This window comes from Tenrec ecaudatus, chromosome 7 (genome assembly GCF_050624435.1).
Source record: "Tenrec ecaudatus isolate mTenEca1 chromosome 7, mTenEca1.hap1, whole genome shotgun sequence".
Classification (NCBI taxonomy): domain Eukaryota; kingdom Metazoa; phylum Chordata; class Mammalia; order Afrosoricida; family Tenrecidae; genus Tenrec; species Tenrec ecaudatus.
In genome coordinates this window covers 153,667,228-153,683,713 of record NC_134536.1, presented here as the reverse complement: position 1 = coordinate 153,683,713, position 16,486 = coordinate 153,667,228, and the positions used below count along the sequence as shown (strand labels likewise).

Sequence of the window (16,486 nt, the reverse complement as noted above, 5' to 3'; positions counted from 1 at the left end):
TTTAATATATTTTGCTTTCTCTTTGATTGAGTTATTTCTATGTTTTATCTAGTCATCATGGTTGGGTTTTCAGTGTTTGTGTTGTATAATTTCATATAATTATGTTCTATTTTTATGATTTTCTGTATAAGAAATTCAGGCAGGAAGATATAAAGAGGCAGTAGCTGGATAGAGGCATGACAGGGGAGAGTGGGGGGAAATTGGGGACTAATATTAGTGAGTATGAGAAGAAAATGCTCTGAAAGTGATTGTGGGGGTGATTACACAAATATTAATATGATCGAATGATTAAATTGTATGATATCTGAAGTATATGCCAATAAACTATATATACTGGTACATATATTAAAGAAAGAAAGATGAAGTTTTCTACTCCTGTATAAAGTTACAGTCTTGGAAATCCCCAATAACTGTTCTACTCTGTCCTATTGGGTCACTGAGTCACAGGGGTGACTCCAGGTAGTGAATTTTTATGTGCAAGCCTTAGGGCAAAATTGCCCCTCCCTTGACTTGCCTGAGAGTTGTAATCGATTTTTGAACTCATTCTATCTGAGGGGAAAGTTGCCTTTTCCTCATTTCCCACCCAAGGTGAGATTTGTTGATTTAATGATCAGAACGAACTTAAATGACAACTGAACATTTATCATAACTCCAAATGAAGTTGGTTTTCCCACTGTAGACCACAATATTTCAAATCCAAGTGAATTAGAATTTTACCTTAATACAGCACAAGTTGTATTAAATTATATTTAACTTAACACAACTCAACAGCTATATTATTATATCAGCTCTGCAGTGTCCTGCGTTACTAAAATCAAAAGGTCTCTCAGCAGGAATACTGGTCACCTTGTATGAATACTCTCGTAATCTTTACCCCCTCTCGTATTTTTATTTTCATTTTGCCGATGAGAAAACTAGATCTCAAGAGAGGTTGAAAGGTTAGCGGAAGGCACACATTTGCCTTTGATTCAGTTTAGCGGGCTCAGAGGGGATTTGAATTTAAAAAAAAGTGCCTACACACCTCCTACCAATTTAGTTAACGAAGCTATGCATTTTAAGTCTTCCTTCTACTTACAGGACTGCTGGGATGAGGATTTAGTAAAGCAAATAAAAATATATTATGATCAGACTAAAAACCAAACTCATTGCCACTCATTGTATTCTGATTCATAGCGACCCCGCAAAGCAGAGTTGGCTTGTGACTCCCTGGGTTTCTAAGGCTGCAAATCCTTCTGGAAGCAGAAAACCTCCTGTTTTCCGCAGACCCATGAGGTGGTTTTGAACAGCTGACCTTGAAATTAGCAGCCCATAGCGTGATTGTCTTCTAAGTGCGACGTACATTACGTTAGTTTATAAACGCTAGTACGGGGGGGTTGACGGCTTGAGGGGACAAAGGAGAGCGGATTACGCGGGCACAGCCGCCTCACAGTGAGATCAGCCAAGTCCAGCATCGGGAGGACTCGTCCCACAACGCGCAGGAGCACGTTCGGAAGCCAGCCGGGAAACGGAGGGAGGGCGGGGCAAAGGAGGGCGGGGCAAAGCCCTGGGAACCGCCCTCGGAACGGAAGACGGAGACCGGAGAGTCCTGCCCCTGCCCCGCCCACGCCCCGCCCCGCCTCAAGAACCCGGAAGTGGAACCCACCCGCTCTCCGGGGCCCATTCGGCGTCTCTGCGCGGCTCCAGCGCGCTTGCCTGCTGGTGGCATCTGCAGCGACAGGGGCCCCGGGCGGTGGCTCTCGTTAGCATGGAGGGGTCGCCGGCCGTCGCCGGCGGGGCCGTCTCCCTTCATAATTTCAGCGCGAGGCTGTGGGAGCAGCTAGTCCACTTTCACGTTATGCGGCTGACGGACTCGCTCTTCTTGTGGGTGGGGGCCACGCCGCACTTAAACAACCTCGCCGTAGCCATGTGCAGTCGTTACGTGAGTCCGCCTAGGAGAGGGGTGGGGGTGGGGGTCGGCGGACAGGGAGCCCCAAGGGGCTGGTGTGGGTACTGGGTGAAGGAGGGCATGCGCTAGGCATGGGGCGGGAGAGTTGGCTTGGCCGGGAACAGGAGCGGAGGGCGCTGGGGCACGGGGCAGGAGATGGACAGGACGGGATTTGGGGTGCCAGAAAGTGGGTATGTCGCACCAGCGAGGATGTGTTGGGTGTGGAGGGAAGGGTGAGTGCGTATTGGGGGTACAGGGGGACAGAGCTTCTACTTGGAGTAAGAAGATGGTCTGGTATCTGCATCAGGGTGTGTAGATATCATCACCCTTTCTCTTGGGGCCAACAAGACCCTCGGGACTGAAAGGGTTTCCTTTTTATTCCATGACATTTTTAGGAATCTCTAGAGCTAGGTCCTGTAGGCATTGGAGACCCACTAGGCTCCTTCCTGTGAGACTGAGGTGCCCCTCAACTTTTCCTCGTCTCTGCGCGGTCTGGTAGAAGCCTTGGCAGTGTAATGGGTGATACTTTGGGTTGAAAGCGGCAGTCAACCCTCTAGCTGCTACTTTGCTGGTAGAAAGACGAATCTTTCTGCTCCCATGTGCTGTACCCTCTGAGAAGTCCAAAGGGGCAGTGCTCTTTCCTATAGGGTCACTGAGTTGGAATCCACAGGCTGATGCAGAGTTAGTGTTTCTGAGTTTGGGGGTTACCACTCCTAACCCCATCTCCGTAGGTTGGAATATTCCAGAGATTCATCCTGCAACTTTTGTTCTCTCCCTGTCCCACTCACCACTTGCAAATGCCGTCTCGTTACTCTTATTCCGTCCATATATTGCTGTTTGTGTACTTAAATCTCCCATGTGTGGATCTCTTGCTGGAACTTTGGACTTTTGTGTCTTCACTGGGATGTCTATGATGCCTTATGTGATGTACACGACTGAACGTGTGATCTATTGCCCAGAACTGGCTCTTTCCACACCTATCTTCATCTTTGGGTGCTCAGTACAAAAACAATGTAGTCATCCTTGATCCTTGCTCTTAAACACTCTCCATGCCAAACATTTGTGAGCCCATAGGTGCTGCTGCCAGGCATAGGTCCGTGGGTGGTAAAAGATGTTTGTGTAGGACTACTAACCCAAAGTGTTGCTGGAATCAGGGCTTTTGCCAAGAGAAAGAATTCCTCTGGTCAGACATAGAGAGTGCTGGAGAACTTTATGGAGACTTCCTCCAGAGCGGGGGTCCTCACACTTTTTAAACAGGGGGTCAGTTCACTGCCCCTCAGACGGTCGGACTATAGTTTTTTGTTTTTTTAAAAACTGAACAAATTCCTTTGCATACTGCACATACCTTATTTTGAAGTAAAAAAACAAACGGGTAAAAACACCTGGAGGACCGGATAAACGTCCTCGGCGGGCCGCAGGTGGCCTGCGGTCCACAGTTTGAGGATGCCTTGCTCCAGAGGGTAGCCACCTGAAAGCTAAGGCGGTCAAAGAACAATGGCTCATCTTGAACAACAATTCACTGCCACTGAGCCATTTCTGAGACATAGTAAACTTGCAGGGCAGTGTAGAACTGCCCGTGGGTTTCTGAGACTCTAACTAGTGGTTTCAAACGGACAGCAGCCCAACACAAAACCCACTAGCAGCCACTGCTCTACACCGTGCATAAATGCCTGGGGGGCGGGGAGGGGGGGTAAGGGGTGTGTGTGGCCTGGTGGGAAATGTAAGAGTTCCTGCAGGGTGTGAGGGATTCTGGGGAAATGTAGTCCACAAGATGGCGCCAGTTCTCTGTCTTTGAGGCCATTCCTGGGTAATCTCGTTTACAGGTTAAGAGAGAAGGCCTGCCTGCCTGCCTCTGGGGGCTTCTCTGCACTCCAGTGTACACGAGTAGAAAGAGCTCCTAATCTGCTCGAGGTTTAGGGGAGCACACGTTTTCTGGTAGAGAGGCTGCTGCTTTTCCTAAAGAGAAACCAGCTCAGTCACGGGTTTGCAGGTACAGGTCTCTTCATGGACTATGGCCTCAATTTGAAGTTTTTAGGAGTTGTAAAATTTAGAGTTATGAATGTAAGGAGTGAGTCCCTGAAGTTTCACTCTATACAATGTTGTTAGGATAATCGGACAGGGCCCTTCCATTTCTCTCATAGCTGCCTCTTTTGGGAACCCTTCCAGGTGTTTGAAGAACCTGGTCTCAGGGTATATCCGGGTATGTCAGCCCTTCCTCTCGAGTGGATGAAAGTTTTGTTTCCATATTTCAGAGCTTCCTGAACCTGTCCTAAATGGACTGTCTAGCTAGGAGGTAGTTTGGGTTGATTCGCATAGCGGAGGTTATGCAGGACTGCCCATCGTGCATTCTGTATAGGCTTGGATTTAAATCTTCCTTTGGGGCAGCCCTGATTTTCAAGCGGGCAGTGGTCAAGAGCTTAAACCATGATTCATGGGTTTCTTGGCTTAAGCTGGCCAGAGTCCTGTCTAAAGCCTGCGTCATTCTCTCAACTTTTCCCGGTGACTGGGGTACCAAGAAAAATGCAGCTTGTAGGTGATCCCCAGTGCTGAGCCAAGTTTTAGATTATATTAGCCCCCAGAGAGGGACTGTTGTCAGTTTGTAAAGATCAGGGTAGCCTCAATAGAGAGGTACTTTCTGTAACAAGAGCTTTGCACATCTTAGCTCACTTGTTCCCATCCTTGTAAGAAAAGCTTCCACCTACAAGCAATAGCACGTGTGCCCAGGATGGAACTATAAAGTCCAGTTGCCAATACTCTCCAGGATGGGCGTTAGCAAAGGCGATATAGGATGGTTCTGGGGATTAGTGTGCAAGCAGATCTCATACCCTGAATTGCTTGTTAAACAACCTCTTCTATACCAAGGTGGTACATACTTTTTCTTCAGTTTGTGTTCTCGTGTTTCCCCTCTGCAGTGAGTGCCTTGGTGGAGGGCCTTCACCATCTACTAAGCCTGGCACTTTGGTAAGAAGAACCGCTTGGATTCATTTACATACCATTCTTCCATGTCTTCTCTTTACTAGGGCCCTAGCCTGCACACTATAGTAAGGGAACGCAACCTTACTTTGTGATATGAGGGTGTGTTAGGCAGGGTTCTCTAGGAAAACGAAACCCGGACACTTATGATTTCATATATTTAAATAGGTTTTTACAGTAAGAAGAAATGTAACAGCTAATTAGCCACCCAGCAGTACAGAGGATTCAGTTCAACTCACCTCCGTGGAACAGTTAATATACTGGAATTCCTTCAACTCCCGTGGGATGCTGGGTCCAAAGTCAAGGAAACAGACAGCAGAGCCCTCTCTTGGGCAAGGCAAGCAGAGTCTGCCCACAGAGAGCAAGCAAAAGGGTGGCTCACCAATAGTAGCTCAAGCAGACTTTGATGGGTTCTCAAACGCAAGTAATGCAAGATGACAGGATCCACCAGCCTCAAGCTCAAGTGATGTAGACACCAGCAACGTAGCAAAGCAGGTCTTGAAGGATCCTCAAGCTCTGCGGACATGATCCACGGTTTGGCCTGACCACAGGTAGTGTAGCTCACAGGTTGAGGCAGACAACTAGCTAACACAGCAGCATGCTTTAGCACACTCCAATCACCAGAGAGCTAAAGACCTGGGGTCAGACCTTGAAGAGCCATTTATCTCTTTGTCCTCCAATCAAACTGTGATCTGGCTAATCCTGCATGTTCCTATTGACCAGGTTGGCACAATAAGCCTACCTGTCACAGAGGGATAACATTTTATGGGCATTCCCTTCCCTAGCAGGAGCTTTTGCTGCTGTTTTTATTTTATTACTCTCAGTAATATGTGTCTCATTCATTTGGTGGGATTCTCCGTGAAGCACACTTCCCTTTCCAGGTGGGGAACTAGAAAATGAAGACAGGAATGCATACCTAGAGTCAGTTTAAATGTTTAATCTTTTTTCCTTTACATCATTCCAGGGCCCTAAGCAGGGCTCTCCTATTTGGGCAGAAAGTGCATTCAGGTAAAGGAGCTGCCTTGATTGTGTCCAGCAAACTGACTACAGTTCATCCAGCTCTTTGTTAGGTCCCGGTGGAACAAGAAAGCTTCATGATGACCTCTTCGTGAGAGTGGTAGCAATGTGGCTGGGTTTAAAGCAGTGTCTTCCAAAGGGGTGCTACACCAATCCAGGGGGGCTGCAATAACAGATACATTTTATCCAGGATTATACATGAAGTTTTTGGGTTTTTTTCCAATTGTCTATTTCTTCCTAAAGTTTTGATATATATATTCTTTTATCATTTTATTAGGGGCTCATACAACTCTTATCACAATCCATACATACATCAATTGTGTAAAGCGCATTTGTACATTCATTGCCCTCATTATTCTCAAAACATTTGCTCTCCACCTAATCCCCTGGCATCAGCTCATTTTTCCCTCCCTCCCTCCCCGCTCCCCATCTCTCATGAACCCTTGATAATTTATAAATTACTGTTATATAATAACATTTTTAATTGCCTGGAGGCACTTTGTAATTGTTTTTTTTTTCTCTTGGGGGGAAAAAAAGGCCAAATAAGCTTGGGAACTTACGGGTTAAAGTAACATGATTTCAAGCATATTAAGGAGGACCTGGTATTGTGCAGAAGAGCCCTGGTGATAGAGTGGTTACGAGTTGGGTTGTGATCTGCAAGGTCAGCAATTCAAAACCACCAGCTGTTTCTCAGGAGAAAGATGGGGCTTTCTGCTCTCTTAGAGAGCTCAATGCCGGGAAACCCATAGTGACAGTTTTATCCTGCCCAACAGGGTTACTATGTGTGTCACAATTGACTTTGATGGTGGTTAAGTGTTGTTGCTTTTCGGTATTGTCCAACATTCCTCCTGTTACCCACCTGTCTCCTTTGACATCTAGGATTGCCTGTACTTGGTGCGGTGTGTGCACTTCAGTTGGTTGGCCTAAGGTGAGTTTGGATGCCTTATTTACCTATAAGGCAGTGACTGCTCCCACCTGTCACCAGGCCTAGCCGTCCTGCAGCTCCCCTCTCTGAACTGATTTGATGAGTAAGCCACTGGCTGAAGCCCAGGCCCTACCCTTTGGGCCAGCATCCCTGTAGCTCTACTGCTTTTTTCTTTTCCACACAGAACTCCAAGGGCTTTTCTAAGTCTGAGAGGTCAGCCACTGAGGAGGATGTCACAGCTCCTTGTAGGCTTTCACACCTTGTGGTCCACTCGGGGTATTGGCTGTGTTTTTCTTGAGGGCTTCATATTCAGCGTATTAGCTCTGGCTACATAACTTGGGGTTCATCTGTGGCAAAAGCCTGTGGCACATAGAAACTGTGGGAGTTGCCTCTGGGTCCTTGGAGAGGGGGATCCCCTGAGTGGCTAGTTCACATGAGGCTTGTAGCATTCTTCTCCCTTGAGTTATGCTGTTGGGTGCTGTTGACATGTACAACAGAACAGAACATTGCCCAGTCCTGTGTCACACTCACAATGGTTCTTATGTTTGAGCCTTTTGATGCAGCCACCGTGTCAGTCTATCTTGTCGAAAGCCATTGTCTTTTTCACTGCCTCTCTACCTTACCAGCACAGTGTCTTTCTTAAAGGACTGGTCTCTCCGAACATGTCCATAGGACGTGAGATGAAGCCTCCACAGCCTTGCCTCCAAGGAGCGTTCTGGCTGTACTTCTTGGAAGACGGATTTGTTTGTTCTTTTGGCAGTGTGTGGTACTTTTCAGTTCTTTACCAGTGCCTAATGCAAATGCATCCATGCTTCTTCGATCTTCCTTATTCCATGTCCAACTGTCACATGCATGTGAGGTGCTTGAAAATACCGTGGCATGGATGTGGCATACCTTAGTCCTCAAAATAACATCCGTGCGTTTCAACACAGCGGATTTACCCAATGCAGTGTGTCCTTTGATCTCTTGGCGGCTGCTTCTATCAGCATTAACGGTGGATACATGCAACACAAAATCCTTAACCCTTCAGTCTTTGCTCAGCTGGTCCAGTTGTCAGGATGTTGGTCTTCTTTATCTTGAGATGTAATTCATACTGAAGGATACAATCCTGGATACATTCATCAGCAAGGACTTCAGGTCCTCACTTTCAGCAAGCACCGTTGTGCCCTCCATGTATCGCAGGTTGTTAATAAGCCTCCCGTAGTCCTGATGCTACGTTCTTCTTCATGTACTCCAGCTGCTCTGACGGCTTTCTCAGCATAGAGATTGAATTAGTATGGTGAAAGGCCAAAACCCTGACGCGCAGTTTTCCTGATTTTGAAACATGCGGTATTTCCTTGTTCTGTTCACACCGCTGCCCCGTGACTCATGGACAGGGTGTACATGAGCACAATTAGGTGGTCTGGTAGTCCCATGCTTGAGCTTATTATGGTCCACACAGGGAAACCTCAACTATTTTACGTGTCCTTGTGTCATTTGGGCTTTGGTAAGGAAGACTTTGTATTTTGTTCACCTAGAAACTTAATAGAAGCGTGAGATGCTCCCTTCTAGAGTTAAGTCCCATAGGCCTTTTTCCAAAGCAGTTCCAAGTAAATGAGGGAAATCTTAGACCCCTTGTGGGAACTGAGACCAACAAGCTGAGGCTGCTTTTGCCTTTTGGGCACTCCCATTCGGGGTCTTTGTGTAAGGGATGCAAAGGAATGCGTCATTCCAATGTAATACTTTGATGAATTCTGAAACTTGGGGGTTTGGGTAAGAAAGTATAAAGATTTGGTACCACAGAGTGGATGCCTCATGTCTTGGAGGGACCTGTAACAGCCATCGGGTTTCTTCATTTTAGGGGACGGGAGTATTTCAATGGGATTGATAGGACCTTCGGAGCTTGGGAGGTGTATGATGTTCTACTAGAGGCCTGCTTTCTTCAGTCGTCTCTAATGTCAGAGGGTTTTGTCTCTTCCACAGAAAAGGGGTTCCAGGTTGTAGTTTAATGTGTGTCCGAGGGACATGGTACGTAAGGTTTTCAGCAGCTAGTTCCTCTGAAGGCCCCCAAGGAGTTGGATTGACAGTGGCTGCAACAATGGGATCAAGCACTGGAACAATTGTGCGGATGGTGCAGGACTGGATAGTGTTTCATCCTGCTGTGCATGGGGTTGTTGTGGATCGGAACTGACTCAATAACACCTAACAAATACAACAGCAGGACATTAGTAGCTAGTCTTGAGGTATTTACATTCTATACTTAAACTCCTCTCTCTCTCTCTCTCTCTCTCTTTTAACTTTTGACATTAATTAAATTAAAATTTTTTTTACACTTTATTGGGAGCTCTTACAGGTATTATAATAATTCATAGTTCAATTAGATCAAGCATAATTGTACAATTGCTGCCACCATCATTTTCAAAACATTTTTTCTTCTTAAACTCTTTGCTATCAGCTCCCCTTTATCCCCTTCCTCTACCACCCTACCCCCCCCCGCCCTAGGAACTCTTGTTATTATATATTATTGTTATTTTATTTTTGCCCTATCTTACACCATCCAATGTATCCATTCACCAATCTGTTGAGTGGAGTTGTATAGTCATTGTTGCTATCAGCCCAATCCCCACCCCCCTTCCATATCCTTAGGGAATCATTACTCCTGTTACTCTTTCTGCAGGGTACACCTATCTTGGATTTCATCTATCGAATTATCTTAATTACACAAGTGAACATGCACAGGTCTCAGAGATTAATAAGGTAAAACTAAGTCATAATGTAAGGAAAGGCAGTACTAAAGAACTAGAAGATAGTCATGTGTCTTATCAGTGCTCCACTGCGCCCTAGATATATCACCCCTTCCGCGTGACCCTTCTGTAAGGGACTCTCCAATTATCTTCCAGGTGGGTTTTGGGTCTTGTGATAGTTAAGGTTTATTGTGCCAACATGTCGGATAAGCGCAATGGGATTAATTGAAGGGCAGCGAGATAAATGGCTCAGTGAGCCTCGTCTTTCTAGTTCTTGGGTCTCTTGCTCTCTGATGGTTGGACCAGGGTGCAGCCGCCTTAGTCAGTTCTCTGCTTCAGCTGGCAAGGCTCACTTCCTGTGAGATATCCTGATGCGGCCCTGGCTGCTGAAGCAGCCACGTGGAGACCGCTGCTAGCACTGAGATGCTTACATGCTCACTGATTCGGCTTTCCTCCTGCAGTTGTCATCATTGCGTGTGTTTTGTGAGATGGAGGAGGACTTTGTAAATTGGTGTCAGACACATGGGCTAATGTTGGACTTAACAGGCTTGGACAGCACTGGGTTGGGATGCTTTCTTAATGTATGCTTACCCTTTATATAAAACTCGTATATGTGAATTTCTGTGGATTTTGTTTCTCTAGTTATACCCAGACTAACACAGGTCTCCACTGGCCTATTTGCTCCTTCACGCCAATTTGATTGCTTGTTTTTGAACATCTATTTCCGCCGACACCTCATGATCACATAGACTGGTGTTATACACATATGATTGTCTGTGAATTTGTTTCTGTAGTCTACCTAGACTAACACAGTCCCCAAGACTGTTCACTTCTTTTTCTCATCTAGTGGTTAAGCTAATATTGTCTTTAAAAACATTCATTCTTTAAATAAGGCTCATTTGGTAAAACCTAATTTTAAGTTATTTAATTATTCTAAGATTATTATTATAAGAATCTGTCAAAGTGAGCCATATTTATTAATTCTTTATAATATTAAAACAACTTAACTCATTAGCACATATTGTGAAATCAAAAGTGAGTTCTTTGGAAAAAAAAGAAAAGCTACCTTCTATTTATAATACTATTGAAATGTAAAAATAAATTAATTTTTTGCTTTAAGCTTAACTCTGGAGGGACAGTTTACTTAAACTCAGAGAAAGCACTTTGTGAAAGGAGGTAAAGGGACGTGACATGAATGTTCTGGAGGTTAGGACAAAAGGGAAAACCAAGCCCACTGCCGTCGAGTTAATTCCCCCTCAGAGCCACCCGATAGGACATGGTACAACTGTCCTGTGAGTTTCTGGCACTGCTTATAGGAGTAGAAAGTCCAAGTTTTCTCTCTCTCAGCATCTGGTGGTTTTGAACTGCTGACCTTGCTTTTAACAGGCCAATTCATAACCACACCGCCAGAGATTCTCGAAATGATGCTCATCTACCTTCCTGGCTGACTTACATGCACCTTTCATTGGAATGGGTGCCATTGGGCTGAAGGTCGACTGCCGAGTTTAAAAAACCAGCTAAATAGATCACACTCCTCACTGCCGGCTTTCCCCTGTGCTGTCCAGCCTGGACCTTCCAGATACTTTTACTTGGTACCACACAAGAAACCAGACCAAAAGGAGAGAGAGAAGGAAATTGAGGAATTCCAATTTGTTTCGTGTTCATTGTTGTTGTTTTATTGTACATGCTTTTGGTGTTGTAGCGAAGACTTTATTCTGAAATACATCTTGGAGACACAGCCCTTGTTTGCTTCTACGTTTGTGGTTGCAGCCTTTACATCTAGATTATTGAACAGTTTTGAGTTACTGTGTGTGGGGCATAAGTCCGCCTTCGTTCTTTTACATGTGGAGATCCAGTTTCCCGAGCACTGTCTGTTGTTTTGTTTTTTTCCTCCCCCCTTAGAAGATGACTTGCTGAAGTTAATTGGCCATAGATCTATGGTTTATTTTGGACTCTGAGTTCTGTCTCATTGGTTTAAGTGTCTATCTTATACCAGTATGAGACTTTTGATTACTGCCATGGTGTGGTAAGGTCTCTAGATGGCACAATGGTTTAAGTTGAACTACTAATTGGAGGGTTGGCAGTTGGACCCAATTAGTGGTAGCCCAGGAAAGAAGGCCTGGTAAAGTACTGCTGTTGAGATTTCAGCCAGAAACCCCCAATGGAACCCTTTTTCTAGCATATGGAGTCTCCAAGAGTTGGAATCAACTCGGTGACAACCATCCAAACAGCTTTGGGATAGTAAATTTTGAAACTGTTGAACTTAAAAGTCTTCCTATTTTGTTCTTATTTTTCAAGGTTGCATTGACTCTCTGAGGTCCCTTGCAGTTCCCTTAAGTTTAAGGATTTCAAAGTACTGAACTCGCTGCCACCCAGTTCGCTGATGCACAGCAGCTCGAAAGGTAGAACTCCCCTTGGGTGTTTCTGAGATTGTAGATCGTTGTGGGAGGAGAAAGCTTCCTCTTTTTCTCATGGAGCAGGTGGTGGTTTTGAACTGCTGAGTTTGCAGATTAGCAGCCTAACGTGTAACCCAATTGTACTCCGAACGCTGTTGGGGTGTGGATCAGTATGTGTTGAATCGGTACATTGCTTTGGGTGGAATTGACATTTTAACAATACCGAGTATAATCTGTGAACACATATGTCCTTCAACTTATTTAGTACCCTGTGCTTTCTGATCAGCTTTTAAGGCCGTTTACAAGTTCTGTCTGCATGGCCGTTATTTGAGGAGTCCGTCTCTGACCTGTTCGCTTCTCACCGTCTGCTGCTGATTGTAGCTGTGTGGGCCTCGAAGGTGGGAGAAGGCAAAAGCCCTGGAGCCTCGTATTTCCTTTCCAAACTGTGCCCCCGCGAAAGCCATGCCTCTTTCCAACCGCTTAGCAAAGCTGCTATTTTAATAAAAGACGTCTCCGCCATATTGCAAGTTTGTTTTGTTTTTTCCTTTGCAGCTTGTTGTTGCCATTGAGTCAATTCTGATTCATGTGTGTCAGAGGAGAGCCGTGCCCCATAGGATTTTCACACTGTGGCCTTTGGGGATCAGCTCCAGGCCTAGCTTCCAATGTACCTCTGAGCGGGTTCAGACTGGCAGCCTTTCGGTAGAGTTGCCTGCTTACGGTTTGTGCAACGAGGGGCTATTTTCTTTAAGCTGGGCCTTTTTACCAGTGAGGGAGGTTACCTCCAAAGTCACTGGAGACACTTCTAGATTCCAGAAGGGCCAGATTTATTGATTTTAGCATGTTTAATATTCTTTTTAGTTTATATGTATTCCTTTATATTCCTCTACTTTAGGCTTATCTGAAATGAGTACTGGCCCAGCATATTGAGAAGTTTTATTTTCCTCCTTTGGAAGCGGGTAGCTGGTGCCCGTTTTCAGTCACCGGGACCTTGTTGAGCCTGCAGAACCTTGGCGAGCCTGTGAGAATGGAGCTGTGTCTCGTGGCGGCTGCTCCCTTCCCAGTTAGACACACAGCGTGTCGGGCCTTTCTGCGTGTTTTACTGGTAGCTGCTCTAAGGGGAGGAGGCTCAAGGTGCCCGCTCTGGGTTTATCGCTTGCTTATTATGGGCTGTCTGCTTTCCTCCTGGCTGTCCTGTTGCCCTCCAGTGAGCATTGAGTTTCCTCCACTGAGTTTGCCCTGGAGCTTCATGAGCAGCAGTGTGGGGCTGACTTCAAGGGTTTTCTCTGAAGAGGATCCCTACTTTAGTGGCTTTAGGGGGGAAACGCCCCTGTGCCGTCTGAAATGCGTTATTTTACCCCGAAGTGTTGCAGCCAATTACACTCTGAAAGGAAGGAAGATGAGCTTTATCGAAAGGTCTCTCAGCAAGCAGACCACAGCAGTGCAAACCAGACTGGTGTCCTGTGTGAAATCAGAATTCATAGAAAATACACGTCTTTGGCTTTGGACGTTATACTTTGAAGAGCCATGCTTTACATTAACTGGGGCTTTAGGGTAATAGCCACAAGAAACAACTGTTGACCTCGGTCAAGCAAATAGATCACTACCCAAAAGCCAAACTTGCTGCCATCCAGTCAATGCCATTCAGTCAATGCCAACTCATAGCAACCCCGTAGGACAGCGTAGAGCTGCCCCTGTGAGTTTCCGAGACTGGTACTCTTGACGGGAGCAGAAAGCTCCGTCTGTGTCCCACAGAATGGTTGGTGGTTTTGAACTGCTGACATGATGGCTGGTAACACAGTGTGAACCACTGCACCACTAGGCCTTCACCAACAGAACAAGGTTCATTGAAATCTTAGGCCAGTGTCGAGATGTCTTTGTAGACTAACTAGACTGCAGGGCCTGTCTTAGAATTACTAACAGGTAAACAGGAGAAGGCTCTCAGCATTAGGTGGCCTTGGTAGGTGACTTCCACATCCAACCTGTCTGCTTTTAAGCAGTGTAGCAAGGTATAAGAATTCCAGAGAGACTGCGTTATGTGAAATACTTTAGGCTAATGGCATTTTGTAAGGAGGATTTTCTAGCTACATTAAGTAAAATTGCTTGGCTTACAACCGTGCAAGCCTTCCTTTTCTTGGAGAATGTGTCCTGACCTCTCAGGACCTGGCCCTGCCTCCTCTGGACGCAACCCAGCAGCAGACACCTGGGGTCTTCCTTGAGGGAGGGAGGAGTAACAAGTTCTCTGTTTTTTTTTTTTAGGACTCCATTCCTGTGTCCACCTCCCTCCTTGGAGACACTTCTGACACCACATCCACTGGCCTGGCTCAGCGTTTAGGTATGTACTGGCAGGCCTGGTGCTGCCAAGCAACGTGCCCATTTCCTGTGAGATCAGAACCGGTTTCATGAACTCTGAAGCAAATTACAGAGCAGGAAAGGAGCTTCATTAAGAGAAAAATCCGTGCCCCTTCTAGGTTCGCACAGACATGTTAGCTGAGCACTTGAAGCTCCCTGCTACCAAGCATCTGATGGGCCTGCTGTCAAGTTGATGAGGGACATCGCTGTTGTGTCCCTCCCATGAGTGCACTTGCCTCACCCCCAGGACCATTCCAGAGCTGCCAGGAGGAGGCGCCACAGTCTTAGGCTTTAGGGCACCTCCTAGGCCTTTTCAGTAAGGGCCGGAGGAGGTGTCCCAACCAGACTTGGTGTGCTGCTCTCTGGGGCTAGAGAGGCGCAAGGGACCTGGCTGATGGATGAGGAGGGAGTGGGAAGGAGAATAAAGCATGAGTGCATGGAGGCCCACCTGTACACACATCAGAGCCGGGTGAAAACACAGGTGCCCTGTTGAGTGTGACTGGTCACCAAGCAGTCACTATTCTCAACATCTGCCAACAGGGAGGCAGCTCTCCTTTCTCCTGGACCCTTCCTGCGACCTCAGTTCTACTTTCAGCTCGTGCTCTAACCCCCAGCGAGTCCTGGTGTGGGAGGACCTAGGAGATTGAGCCTCGACTCTGATTGGGAGTAGCTTGTACTACAGGCCAATGAAGAACTGTCATGTCAGGATGACACAGGACCCGGCAGTGTTTTGTACAAGGTCACTATGAGCTAAACATGCTTTGGGCATATTATCTGGAGAGACCAGTCCCTGGAGAAGGACATCACGGTAAAGTGGAAGGGCAGTGAGGAGGAGGAGATGGATGGACACAGTGGCTGCATCCATGGGCTCAGGCATAGGAAGAATTGTGAGGACGGAGCCAGACAGTACAGTGCTTTCTTCCACTGCATAGAGTCGCTATGGGGCTGAGCCGACTTGATGGCGCCTAGAGCAACATGAGTCAAAGCCAACTCAGGGCACTTAGTAAGTCCAAGATGATGCTGGCGCTGCTGTGTGGGGACCACACTTTGAGACCCTCGGGAGCAGCGGTTCTGCACCTTCCTCAGGCCGCGACTCTTTCATACAGTTCCTCATGCTGTGTGACCCCAACCATAACATTATTTTCATTGCTACTTCATTGCTGTCATTTTGCTACTGTTATGAATCGTAATGCAAACATCTGATATGCAGGATGTATTTTCATTGTTACAAATTGAACCTAATTAAAGCATCGTGATTAATCACAAAAGCAATATGTAATTATATATGGTGAAACATTTATTTCTAATTACAAATAAATGAAATTTTGTCTTGAAGCATGGAGTAGCATGGGCAACAGTCTTCATGCCTGGTACTCATGTAGGCGCATCTACATGTGGGCAGACCCGCTAGGAGCGGTGTCTTGGTTCCTAAGACCATGGGAAATATGTGTTTTGTGATGGTCTTAGGTGATCCTTCTAAAAGGGTTATTCAATCCCCAAAGGGGGCCATGACCCAGAGGTTGAGAACCACTGCTCTAGAGACTAGGGATGGGTCTCATTGACATTAGGTGGTTGTGAAGGGTCATAAGATGAGAAGTCCCCTGTGTTCCTTAACCAGTCCCCCCACCCCTTCTTAGTTTGAAGGTAGTTGTGCGATGACTTAAGACCTGCAGAAATGTTTCACTGATGTGTCAATTGTCGTCTTTTTTGTAGCCAGGAAGACCAACAAGCAGGTGTTTGTCAGCTATAATCTTCAGAATACAGACAACAGCTTCACCTTACTTGTAGAAAACAGGATCAAGGAAGAAATGGATGCTTTTCCTGAAAAGTTTTAGCTGTGTAGCAGAAGTGAGGTTTTGTAACTTATGTACAATATAATTTTAAATAAATATTTAGTTCAGTCTGATGTGCATTGTTGTATGTCTACATTTTGACCTGAGTTTTTATTTTAAACTTTTTATTGTGATTTGGGGGAAAGTTTACAGACTAGATTGGTTTTCTAGTCAGTCATTTGATTCACTGAACACACGTTTCTTCCAGACATTTGTAGGCCCACAATGTAACAGCACTCTTCTGACTTCTCCCTGTTTCCCTTTGCCCTGTCCTACCCCTTCCTGCCTTCTCAGCGTTATTCCTGGGCAGATGCTGCCCTTTGATCTTGCCTGATGAGTTGGTCAGG

General features: G+C 46.0%; 1 protein-coding gene across 1 annotated transcript; it reads left to right on the top strand.

The window, feature by feature from the left end:
- The first annotated feature begins 1,616 nt into the window (after positions 1–1,616).
- On the top strand, positions 1,617–16,207 carry PSMG4 (proteasome assembly chaperone 4). Its single transcript, XM_075555264.1, has 3 exons — positions 1,617–1,918; positions 14,215–14,290; positions 16,021–16,207. Exons 1-3 carry the CDS (start codon positions 1,745–1,747, stop codon positions 16,140–16,142), a joined length of 372 nt encoding a protein of 123 aa, XP_075411379.1. The 5' UTR covers positions 1,617–1,744; the 3' UTR covers positions 16,143–16,207.
- The last annotated feature ends 279 nt before the right edge of the window (positions 16,208–16,486 follow it).